Genomic DNA, 12,623 nt, shown 5'->3' with positions numbered 1-12,623 from the left:
GAAGATATCAGGAAACAGTTTTATTTGACTACAGCCAGGTTCGGAGGGTACAGCTTTCACTGTAATCAATTAATCCCCTGAACCCCGAGTTCAGGTAGCTTCAGAACTTTATACCCAGGGAGTAAGGGGAGGGGCTCAGAAGTTCACAGTCTGCAGAAGATCACATAAAAGCAGCTTTTTCTTTCATTGTTCTGGGAAAGTTAATCCTTCAAAGACAGCACCTGATAAGGGGAGAGCTTCTTCTCCCCTTTCTTTCCTCCCCCTGCCAGGTATTACCTTGGAGCCCAATTGGTAACTTACCTTAGAAATGTAGACTTCTCTGTGAAGCCCAGCTCAAGGCCAGAGGCCTTGTTAAAGGATCTGTCTTTTTTTTTTAAACCACATTTTGCATTTGCAAACACACTTTTACAAACTACTAAACTGTATAAATGTTTGTGAAAAACTAGAAAAAGGGGTGTTCAGCACCTGGAGAGCTGATCTCTTCCAAGACAGTGGCCAAGTAAAACAGAGCAACAGAAAAATAGGAAGTTTGACTACATTGAACTCTTTTGTAGAGACTCTTTTGCTGGTAGTCCTAAAATCAATTATGGTGAAGATTCTGGAGAAGCTTAATTAAGATTTCCTGTGGAGGAGGGGGTGCCACTACAGATTCTATAAGAGGAGGAGGATCCCTTGGAGGGAGTATTGCAGCATAAGAAAGCAGACCTGGACAGAGACAGGCTTAGATGGCTAAGCTGTAAAGTGTGACTCCTAGTTTATGATCTGCCAAACAAGACGGGGCAGTGGTTGGGCAGTGGGCTTTGGGCCTAGACTTCATTTAAATCATGGTTTCACCATCAATGAGACTGTACATTTTCTCATCTTCACTGAGCCTTGGTTTTCTGTTTCATAAAAGGAGATGAAATGATACTAATCTCCTAGGTGTGCTGTTGGACTGGGTTTAAAACTGCCTAAAAAAACGCTGAGAGCGGGGCCTGATATTTCATAAGTGTTCATTGGGCATCAGCCACTGTGCTCAGAAGTTTTTAGACAGAACAGAGGATAAAAGTGGTATTTTAGGAAAATGAATCAGACAGCATGTGCAGGATGTTCCCGAAAGAAAGAAAGGGGCAAGGAAGTCAGTGCAAAGCCGCTGTAGCCATCTGCACTCAAAAAAAGGACACAGGAAATAGCAACAAAGAAGCAGGTAGGAGAAGCTTCCTTAGACAAGAGTCAGAGGACTGGAAAATTGGCAGGTGAGCGTCAGGAGGCAGAGAGGGCCATGAGCAGATCTCCAGCCTCTGCTGCGGAAATACGCCTCCACAGCTTTTGGCAGCTGACCCTGAAGGGCTGACAACTTTGACATTTTGTTACCAGTTAAAGAAATACTGAGCTCAGGACTATTAGATACCACCATTTTGTTTTACCAGATATTGGGAAATTCCCCAAATTAGACCCAAGATTTCATTACAAAATAAAATCCATGATAGACACCTCCAATATGCTAGAAGCCACTGGTTAATCCTATAATGCCCACCCACCCCCAATTATTTTTTTTAATATCCAGAAGGTTCTTCAGATTAAAATCTGAGGTAAGGGCCCCTTCTTTGGGGTAAGGCCTCTTCCTACAAGAGAACTCTCCCAGCTCATGTGTCATGTGTAAATCTAGTTCTTATAACCAAAATTAACAAATGAGGAAGCTATCAAGTCCTTGACTGAGCTCAGCAACTTTTTTTTTTTATGGGGATAAAGAGATTTAGTTAATTTTAAGAAATGATATCTCTAAGACTGGATTTAGTACTTATTTGTCGGCCAACCTACCTAGGAATTCACTGCCACTTGAAAAAACATCATATGACTCACCTATACCACTCCTCAGTATTTGTACTAAAGAATTAAAGTCCTCATATACAGTGATACAGGCATACCCATGTTGATAGTAGCACAGTTCACAAACTTTGAAACCAGACCGGGTGTCCGTCAACAGATAAGTGAATAAAGAAAATGTGGCATATATACACAATGGTGTTTTATTTAGCCATAAAGAAAATTGAAATTACGTCATTTACAGGAAAACGGGTGGAACTAGAGACCCATCATATAAAGTGAAATAAGTCCAACTCAGAAAGTTAAGGGTTAGATGTTTTCTGTCATTTGAAGAAGTCAGAGAGGAGAAGGGGGATGTGGGGAAGGTGGTGGAAGATCTCATGAAAATCAGAGGGAGATCAATAGAGGAAAGGGATCAAGTGGTGGGAGGTGGGGCAGCAGGGGACAGTGCTGGGGGAGTGATTGTGGCCATATTATTATATTGTGTGCATCAACAAATATATAACAACAAATCCTATCAATATATATAACTATATATAATATAGTTTATATAATTTAATATATATATAATTTTAAAATTGCAAGAAACAAACAACAACAACAACAAAAAAAAACAAGTCAAAAGCCATTTTAGCTACATCACCTTCTGTAAAAAATCATTTTTGCTTTTGGGCAAATTTTTTTCCAGGAATTAAGTCCAGTTCCAGGTGGTTTGGCTGTTCAAGACAGCATGGCAGAGTCCAGTTCTGAGTCCCTGCTGCCTCACCCCAATTTGTTTCTCCCTCTCTGCTTTGCAGATACTTGCCTGAGATCATGAATGACGGGTTGACCAACCAGATCAATAACCCTGAGGTGGATGTGGACATCACACGGCCAGACACTTTCATCAGACAGCAGATCATGGCTCTGCGCGTGATGACCAACAAATTGAAGAATGCCTACAATGGCAACGATGTCAACTTCCAGGACACCAGTAAGGAGATCTTTACCAGAACCAGCCACTTCCAGAGTGAAAAGCAGTCATAGCAGATGACACCATCATTTTTCTTTAAGAACAATGTGCACATATAATGATGTCTCCTTCTTCCCCTCCGGCTGTCCAATCCTCAAAACTTGGGATGACACAAAAAATCACAACTGATCTTAATAGTTTCAGTAGGCACATGCAGCCATTCCAAAGGGAAAACCGAGTTTCTGAGTTTCATCTACCAGTTGATCCATTAGTGATAAAATAGCAAAGTAATGTTCTTACTTTCTCCTCTCTACATCTTCATTGACAGCTGCCCCAAACTCCCACCCCTAGTCTTACCACTCGTAAACTGGCATCCTGAACACAGACAGATGGTCCTGACCTACGACAGTTCTACTTATGATTCTTTGAGTTTATTGTGGTACGAAAGCCATACACGTTCACGTTGAAACTGTCCTTCAAATTTTGCATTTGGATCTTTTTCCAGATTAGCACTATGCAGTACGATGTTCTCACCATGCTGGGCAGAGACAGCAAGCTGCAGCTCCCAGTCAGCCAGATCACGAAGGGAAACAGCTGACCCTGTAGAATGCTTGCTGTCAGGCAGGTTACATGTGCTCAGTGCATTTCTGACTTATGAATATTTTCAACTCAATAATGGGTTTATGGGGACGTGACTTCATCCTAAGTTGAGAAGCAGCTGTACCTCTTGAGTCTTAGGATTCCCCTTCTATAGAACGGGAAGCACCTCTGCCTAAGGAGCTGTTGGGAAGCTCCCTCAAGGTGATTTATAAGGAGCTAAGACAGTGCCTGGTGGGTAGTGAGGGAGTTCAACTGCATTAATTTCCCGTCTTTCAGATTGTGCACATACACACAAACCACAGGTGCTGGCATCTGAAATACTGAGAGGAATCAAAAAAAAAATGCTGGTGCAATATTATACATGACTATTTTATTAAGGATCACAAAAGCATTAGAAGTGATTTGAAGGACTAGCAAGTGAACATGAACATGAAACTAACTATATTTGTGTTTTGTCTAAGTGGATTCAAAAGGCATCACTACAAAGGCAGATATTTTCTTTGGCTTTTGGGTGTTTTTTTTTTTGTTGTTGTTGTTGTTGTGTTGGTTTCCTCTTAAGTGTGAACCCTTACAAAGAGAGTTCCTGGGAAAGGAATCCTGGAGCTAAGATGTGAAGTTGCCAGTGATTCTGTAATTTGGTCACTGAAGCAAAAGACAATGCCTGTGTGCTTGAATTAATGAGACAGAAAGAAGCAAGTTACAGATGGAAGACCTTAAGTCACCTAAGTCTTTGCCACCATCCTACCGAGCCATCCCCTGAAGAAAATTTTAAGTGCATTATTCCATTTTAAAGAAGTCAAAAATAATTTTCAAAGCCCAGGATAATTATCATCTGATGGACATCATTGCTGTAGAAGTTTCTAGAATCATCCCATTATCCTCTCTCTTCTTAACTAAACCTTTCCCTTCCTCTTCAGAAGAGAATGTTAGACCCAGTTTTAGGCTTTGTTGCTTCTGCCTTGCTCATTACTTAGCCACATTTTCCTCATTTTATCCATTCTGTCTCCTCCATGTAATAAAATGCTTTCTTACCTGCAGAGTAACTGTTGGAATGAATAATTCAAGATTCATAAGAATTAGCCGATGTTGACCTTATTGCTTCTCTCTCCTTACAGAGGAGAGAGAACTTAAAGAGGTTATGTGCATGTCAATCTGCAAAGCTCAGGAAATGTCCAGGAGGCAGGGACCTTGCTCCATCTCCTTTCAAAAGAAGATAAAAATCAACAGCAGTTAAGAGCATCCCTCAGCTCTAACCCAAGCACCAAATTTGGCCTCTCTTTTAGAATACTGCCTGTGATATCACCCATATTGCTTGTGACATTTTTTAAGTTGCCCATCCCTTGTCCTAATACCATGTTTGTTATTCCTTTTCAGAAAGAGATGGGGCCATTATTTTTCCCAACTGGAACCTCTTGTCATTATTTGCTTCTCACATTTTTAATATTCCAAGTCACTCTAATAATATCTTTGTAAAGGTTATATTACTTCTTGTTCATGATACCTACGTGTAGAACAAGTCCCTTCACAATTCTGGTGTCTCTGAATTTAATTAATGGATATCACCCGCCCCTTTTTAAAGTCCATGAAAGATAAAGCAGAGAAAAATGTTAAGAACATCGTATATGTATTCAAGTGATCTTATCTGATATTTAGATGTCCCATTTGAAAAACAATAACACAGTGCTGAGTTTTGTCTTTCTCACGCTAGGGCACATTAGAAGAGTCCCTCCACTACCATGGCTTCACTTAAGAAGTATCAGTAGCCAGGATGGCACCAATCCCAGCTCAAGGCCCATCAGCATCTCAGACCAACAGGGAGGAGCTTAGATCATTGACTAAGGAGGAACGACAAACAAAGCTTAGTTTCCTGAATGCCTTCCGAGAATGTTTTCTCACTCATGCCTCATGATGATTTTGTAAAATAGACATTATTAATTTTATTTTTTTTACAGGTGAGAAAATGTAGCCTCAGCAAAGTTATTCAGCTTGCCCTACTCCATTTAAATTAGTAATGACATCTTCAATTTCGCTGTAGGAACCATAGTTTTTCTATCAGGTGTCACTGACAGTGGTGGGCTGGGTGCTCTGTTGTACTGTACAGAGTCGTCTTCACATACACTCTGCAAGGCACCTGCTATCACCCACGTGGGTTAAGATAAGGAAACTGAGTCAACTGCTAGAGGCACATTTCCTTATTCAACAAGTATCTACCAACCACCTGCTATATGCCAGGAGCCATGAAAATTCAGGAGTGAACAATATCTACATTCTACACATTCTCAAGAGGAAATCAACAGTAAACGACTGAACAGACAAATAAATAATACAATCCCAGGTAGAGATAAGTACCTTCACAAAGCTGACACAGTAGTGGGAGATTGGTTTCAACCCCCCTCCCCTGACACCAAAATCCACAGATGCTCAGGTCTCCTATATAAAATGGCTTAGTATTTGCATGTAACCTCCTATATATTTTAAATCACCTCTAAATCACCTCTAACACCTATACAATGTAAGTGCTATGGAAACCGTTATTTTACTGTATTATTTAGGGAATCGTGACAAGAAAAAAATGCCTGTACATGCTCAGTACAACACAACCATCATAGGACTAACCACATAGTGCCCAGTGCTGGGAGAGACTGAGGGTCTGAAATGGCAGGGGCCCCCATCAGGGACTTCTGACACTTCATTCCATTTATGTGGATTCAACTCGGTATGCAGCAAATTCAAGTTTTGCTCTTTTTTAAAAAAATTTAAAAGCCAAGGAAATTTATTTCTCACAGTTCTGCAGGCTGGGAAATCTCAGGTCAAGGGCCAGGGTTTGGAGTCCAGGGCAAGTCCCATCTCTGCTTCCCAGATGGCACCTTGTTACTGTGCCCTCCAGAGAATGACCTTTGGCCACACGTGGCAGGAGGGCAGAAGGGAGGGAGGCAGCTCCCTTGTAATTCCTATATGAGGTCGTTCATCATCTCCAAGTTCTGCTTTTCAGGACTTTCTGGAATTATTCTTGATCCACAGTTGGTTGACAACAGAGATTCAGAACCCTGATACAGAGAACTGACTGTGACCGATGGAACCCAGTCTGGGGCCATATCTGAGAGACAAGGTTTATCATAAAGAAGGAACCAAGCAGTCAGGCCTGGGAATAGAGCAGGCCTAGAGGCATGGAGGGCAGAGGGGAAGACGCCCCCCAGGAACAACAGGTCATGTGGGCGCCTGAGCTCTGGTTTCAAGCAGGGAACGCCAAACTTTCTCTGTCAAGGACCAGATAGTAGATGTGCTATTACAACTTTGAGATCTATCCAGTGCTGTCACAACTACTCGACTTTGCCCTATGACAGTGCCAACTGGAGATAACCCAGATGTGAGGCCGCGGTCCCATCCAACTTCACAAATGGACACTGAAGTCTGAATTTCACATGGAGCCTTCTTACATGTCACAAAAAATTACTCCTGGCTTTTTTTCCCAAGCTCTTAAGATTATAAAAACTGCTCTTAGGTGATGGGCCCTAGAGAAACAGGCAACAGGTCGTAGCTGGTCAAGCCCTGGTGTAGAGCGAGGTGCTGGGTAAGAAAGGGCCCATCCTGGCCCTTGGGAGGAGAACATGAATGGGGAATATAGCTAAAAGCAGCCATAAGGTCTCCCTTCCACAGCCCTTCACTGTGGCTCCTCCGATTTCCTACTCGCATGGTTGTTTTCCTTCTCTGTGCTTTCCTTTAAAATTCTCAGGTGGCTGAAGCAGGAGGATCACAAGTTCAAAGCCAGCCTCAGCAATTTAGCAAGGCCCTAAGACCCTATCTCTAATAAAATATAAAAAGGGGTGGCGGGGCTGGGTGCAGTAGCGCACACCTGTAATCCCATTGGCTCCAGAGGCTGAGGCAGGAGGATCGTGAGTTTAAAACCAGCCTCGGCAAAAGTGAGGTGCTAAGCAACTCAGTGAGACCCTGTCTTTAAATAAAATATGAAATCGGGCTGTGGATGTGACTCAGTGATCCAGTGTCCCTCAGTTCAATCTCTGGTACACCCACCTGCCCCCCACAAAAAAAAAATGGCTGAGGATGTGGCTCAGTGTTAAGTGCCCCTGGGTTCAATTCCCCATATCAAAAATAAAACAAAAAAAGTGTCCTTTTCAAAATTCCTTTAAAGGCATGGTATCTGCTGAGAACACCAGCTCAGAGCACAGAGTGAAATTTCTTAGTGTAATTTAAATATTGGCCAGAGAAAGAAATATCTTTCTGATGCCAAACATGGTAGAGATGACTTATAACTCGGGATTATCAATTAATGTTGTGTTTCAGCCACCTATTTGCATACAGTCCACCCGTCCATCATAAAGCTGCCCGCCCACCTGCACCATGGGGGACCCTTGGATGGGACAGTTCCTGCCTACCGTGCCCAGATCTGCTGTGTTCTTTGCCTCCATTTCTTCCTGGAGTGTGGCCTAACTTTCTTTTTCAATCTTTCCACACCAGGTGATGAATCCAGCGGCTCAGGGAGTGGCAGTGGGTGTATGGATGATGTGTGTCCCACAGAGTTTGAGTTTGTCACCACGGAGGCCCCTGCAGTTGACCCCGACAGGAGAGAAGAGGATTCTTCTGCTGCTGGGCTTGGCCACTCCCTGCTCTCATGGTCCCTGGTCTGCATGGTGTTGGCACTGCAGAGACTGTGCAGATAATCCTGGGTTTTGGTCCGACGAAACTGCATTTTAGCTATCTGAGTGGCCAACTCCCTTCCTTTCTTACACTCTTGGACAATGGACTATACCACAAAAACTTACCGTTTTCTATGAGAAGAGAGCAGTACTGAGATCTGCCTCCCTTTTTGTTTTCCCAAAGAGTACCGGGTGCCAGATGAACTGCTTCCTCTTTTCAGCTATCTGTGGGGACTTTGTTTATTCCAGAGAGAATTCTTACTCCAATCTTTCGTACCAGGAGATTTTCTTACCTTCATTTGCTTTTATGCTGCAGAAGTAAAGAAGTCTCACGTTGTGAGTTTTTTCTCCCCCCTCCCCATTTAAAAAATTAAAAGGTAGGAAGAAAATAATTTTCCTTTTAAAATCAGGCCAAACCCCAAGACAACTGCATTTTCAACAAAGAAGCAACAAAAGAGAAAAATAAAGGAACTGCAATGCTCTAGGTTCTGCATTGACAGCCAACTCCCAGGGTAAGCTTTTCTGTGACAATTCAGGTTTACAAAATGCTTATGGGAAGAAAGCTTGAAATTTTTTAAAAATGTAGTAAAATTACACTGTTGTCTTGGAGGTGCCATCTTGCACTCTAACCACAAATACCAAATTGATTTGGAGGTACTGATAATCAATTTAGAATTCCATCTTTAATATGAGAGCAAAACTTACTCCAACTCAGCACCTCTCTCTCAACCTGCCCAACGTCAACGTCAGTAATGGCTCCATTTTCCTTAATTGTCTTAATGTCTGTCCATTGTATCCAATTGGCAGATTTCTTCTTCATCTTCAGTTACTAGTGTACACCCCCATCAAATCATCCCCCCGTCCAACATCTCAATTGAATATCATCTTCAGTGATACAATCTCTGCTTTTGCCACAGGTTTGACATGAATTTAGATGTTTCTGCCCTGTGTTCATTACCCTCCTAAAATAGGAGTTTGTTGGTTTTTTTGGTTTTTGTTTTACCGAGTTGATAAACAGTTAGATCCATAGATAAGTTTTCCTGTTTGACTATTTGCTTTGTGTCAATTGGTTTCTGCATCACAAGGGCATTCTCCTACAAAATAACTCACAACAACAAAAAATTTCAAGACAAAAAAAAAAAAAAGAAACTATATATATAGTATGGACATGGAGATTTCTTTCACTTTTTTAGTCTTAGTATGATCATCTATTTTTATATCTATATATATATAAATCACAGATTTTAACTTCTTAATTCCAAGCTCAGGGTTGACACACCTTTGTAAAAAAAAAAAAAATGTTTTGTCAACCAGCTCTTCCTGTTTTGTGCTGCTCAGAGAAGGGATCCCTCAATGACCTGTGAGCACCAAGAATCAAGGAAGAGAACTTTTTACGTATCTAACTGTCCATCTCTTAAAAGTTTGCCAGGGCACATCCTTTCTGCGTGAGCCTGCTTTGTCCTCATTGCTCCAGACCTGTCCTGAGCTCATGGGACAAGCCATGGGTGTGCAGGACTTTGCTGGTAAGGGAAACTGTATGTGTAAAGAATGTTATTCACGAAAAAAAGGAAAAAAAAAAGCAAAACAAACAAACAAAAAAAAAAACATTGCTTTCATGTGCAACACCTTCGACCTCAGATTCCTGCTTGGCACTTGGATAAATGACCTACGCTCAGGAGACCGGTTTAGAGTCTCAGCTTGCCCTGTCTGCCAAGTAAGCCAAAGCCAGGTCCCATGCTCCTCCTGGCAGAGAGAAGCAAAACAAACCAAACTGGGGCTTTCTGAGTACACTTGGCTGTCCATGTGTTTCTTGATTTTTTACAATGCATCCAGAGTTAGGAAAAGTAATATGTCAGGACCCCATAGTATGCCAGTCGCATTTTAACTAACTCATTGACAGTATTGACACGTAAACGGTATTTTTCGATCTCTGTTCTCATCAAACTTAAAATTAGTTATTGATTTAGTCATCACGTTTAAGTAGAACACATGCGGCACAACGGTATTAAGTATATTTGAGCACTTTTGCAAAACAGAAAGTATTTCCAAGCTTCTATTGCCACTAACGAAATATGAAATGTAGGAATCAGAGAGACTTTGTGGTATCTTTCCTTTAAATCTCGATGAAATTAGCGCCAAGTCTAATTCAGCATTACACACTTCTAGAAATCCATCCATTTCATGGCCAACCTTCAGCTTCCTATCACCAGTTACACATAACACATCTCTGAGAAGGACCAATTGTGTATGTTGCTCATTTCATTGTGTGTTCAGAAATCAGAACTGGTTTTCTCCAATAATTAAGGTGCAACACAAATTCAATCAACCTTGATTTTTCCAGAATATTTGAGTAATAACTTATTTTTATGGCTTTAAACTCCAACTCTTTTTCTAAAAATATTTCTGCATTCGCTTCTATAAAATAAATCAAGATGCTTTGTTTTTTCCCTGTGCTTTCTCGCCCAACCAGTTTTGTGCATGTGTTTGAATACACGTTATATGAATGAATGTGAACCTATGTTCTATACGCACTAACCACACAGATAAATATATAAATGCCTGCTTCATTTGTTTCAACACCTTCATTATCAATATTATTCCTATGGATGAGATACAGTGATGCATATGAGCCAGGCAGAGAGCTGAAATGACTCTCAGTTAATAATGCCACAATATTAGTCACCCTGTATGAATGTGGTTAAAATGTGACAGAACTACACTTCCTGGTTTTGATCATCATGCTACTATGTCATATGCTTTTCAGAATAATTGACCATGAGAATTTTCTTCAGTCCCTAAGGAATCTAGTTTCATCTAGGTATCCCTGTTCAGTAAGTATTTTGAAATTCCCCCTCCCAAATTAATTTTTCTTGTTTCAGCACAGTGATAGGGGATGCAGTGATGCTCCATTATCTTTCATGGCCTGCCTTCCTTTGTTCTGATGTCCCCTCAATTCTGTAATCACATCATAACTTCTGTTATGAGTAGAGAGGAATAAGCTCACTGCAATCGGACACTAGAAATTGGTGGGTGATGCTCATAACTGCAAACACTTAGCTTATTGAAGTGCCTCTATTTACATGTTCTTTAGTTATAATATGTATTTTTCTAACAGAAATACACGTCTGTAACTGATGTATATTATACTTTGTATATGTTACAACAAAAGCTAAATGGAGGCTAAAGTCTTTAGCAGAGAAGAATGAATTGCAAATTTGCCTATGAGAGATCTGCTTGTGGTTCTGTATTGAAGGGCAGCGTGACAGTCTCCTGTCATTTTAATGAAGGTCAAGCTGGCACTTTGATTATAGCCATCACAGACTATTAGCACTAGAAATCTGACTCCCTTATAGTGATTTACCCAGATGTATAAGTTACTCACATCATGTGCTTCCAATGTAAGGGATAGAAAATCCTATTTTGTCTACACTGAGAAACACTATTACTCATCAATAAGCAGTAGTAATTCAAAAAGTAACATTTTTAAATTACATTGGAAATACTATTGGATGCAGAACCCTCATATTTAATTTACATCTCCTGCTGCAGACATTAGCCTACTGTCATTCTTTTGCCATTACATACATGTTTTGGCTATGGACCAAACACCAACTAAAGTCACCAGCTAAAGTCCCCGAGGAGGAGGAGTAAAACAGCAAATTCTTGAGTTGTGATTCTTGTATTACTTCCTTGCAAGGCTAATTATCATGTGGTTTGTTTAAAGGTAGAAATGTTCAAAAAAGCAAGTTTTGACTTATCCAAAACTTGAAGAAATTCAAACTCATTTTCATTAACTTACAGTCACGAACAGATCTGATTTTAATTAAAAAGAAAAAAGCAGTTTAGCTTTGCCAACAGAAGAGGAGTAAAGGAGACTATAACTTATAAATTTGTAATGTGTTCCTCCTCGGTGGAGACATTAGCCAGTGTTTAGTCTTAGGCCAACTTAATACAAATAGAGTATTGATTTGTACGCATTCTAGAGACTTGCTATATCATGGTTTGCTACGGCACAGACTCAGCTTGGCATGGGAACATTTGGAGCGTCATTCAAAGTTGAGTAGTTACCGGAATCTTTGACATTGCCTTGCGAAGAGCTACTTCCATGAGAGAACACCCAAGGACAGCATAGTACTGAGGTCTCTGTGTGCATATACAGAATATATGTGCAGGATAAATGTGTGCACCAATCAAACCTAAAATTTTATGTGACTGTCGAATGATTATTATTTGGGTTAAGATTTTTCATTTCTGATTTGGATAGAAAATTGCTATTAATCTTGTATTAAAATAGTTTTAAAAAATCTACCTGCCCTCTTTTTCCATTTTTCTTAATTATTTTGCCTAAACTTATGCCTTGGTCTAAAATTCAGAGCTTTGGAATGTTTTTGTTTGGGACCTTCTTAGAAGTTTCAGTATTAAAAAACAAGACACATAGATTAAATCAGTGCCACTCACCAAACTATATTCTATATTTGAAATTAGAAACTTTCAGAACTTTGGAACATTCAGAGTTTTCCAAATGTGTACGGGAAATTTCTAACTTCTTTTCTTCTGTATTGGTTTCTTCTTGAAGAAAAACTTTAATGGCTTAGAACTGATCTTAGTAC

The 12,623-nt window shown here is 40.4% G+C and overlaps 1 protein-coding gene across 2 annotated transcripts in view; it reads left to right on the top strand.

The window, feature by feature from the left end:
* GPC6 (glypican 6) overlaps nt 1–12,319 on the top strand; it is a 1,075,249-nt gene extending 1,062,930 nt beyond the window's left edge. For both annotated transcript variants that reach the window (XM_081287406.1, XM_081287407.1), the window contains 2 exons: nt 2,604–2,779; nt 7,835–12,319. In XM_081287406.1, the coding sequence (XP_081143532.1) occupies nt 2,604–2,779; nt 7,835–8,037 (379 nt within the window). In that variant the 3' untranslated portion in view covers nt 8,038–12,319. The remainder of the gene's footprint in view (nt 1–2,603; nt 2,780–7,834) is intronic.
* Nucleotides 12,320–12,623: the final 304 nt, after the last annotated feature.

Source organism: Spermophilus citellus, assembly GCF_964194105.1.
Source record: "Spermophilus citellus genome assembly, chromosome: 1".
Classification (NCBI taxonomy): Eukaryota; Metazoa; Chordata; class Mammalia; order Rodentia; family Sciuridae; genus Spermophilus; species Spermophilus citellus.
The sequence above is the reverse complement of the archived record's forward strand: the minus strand, read 5'-3'. Positions and strand labels throughout refer to the sequence as shown.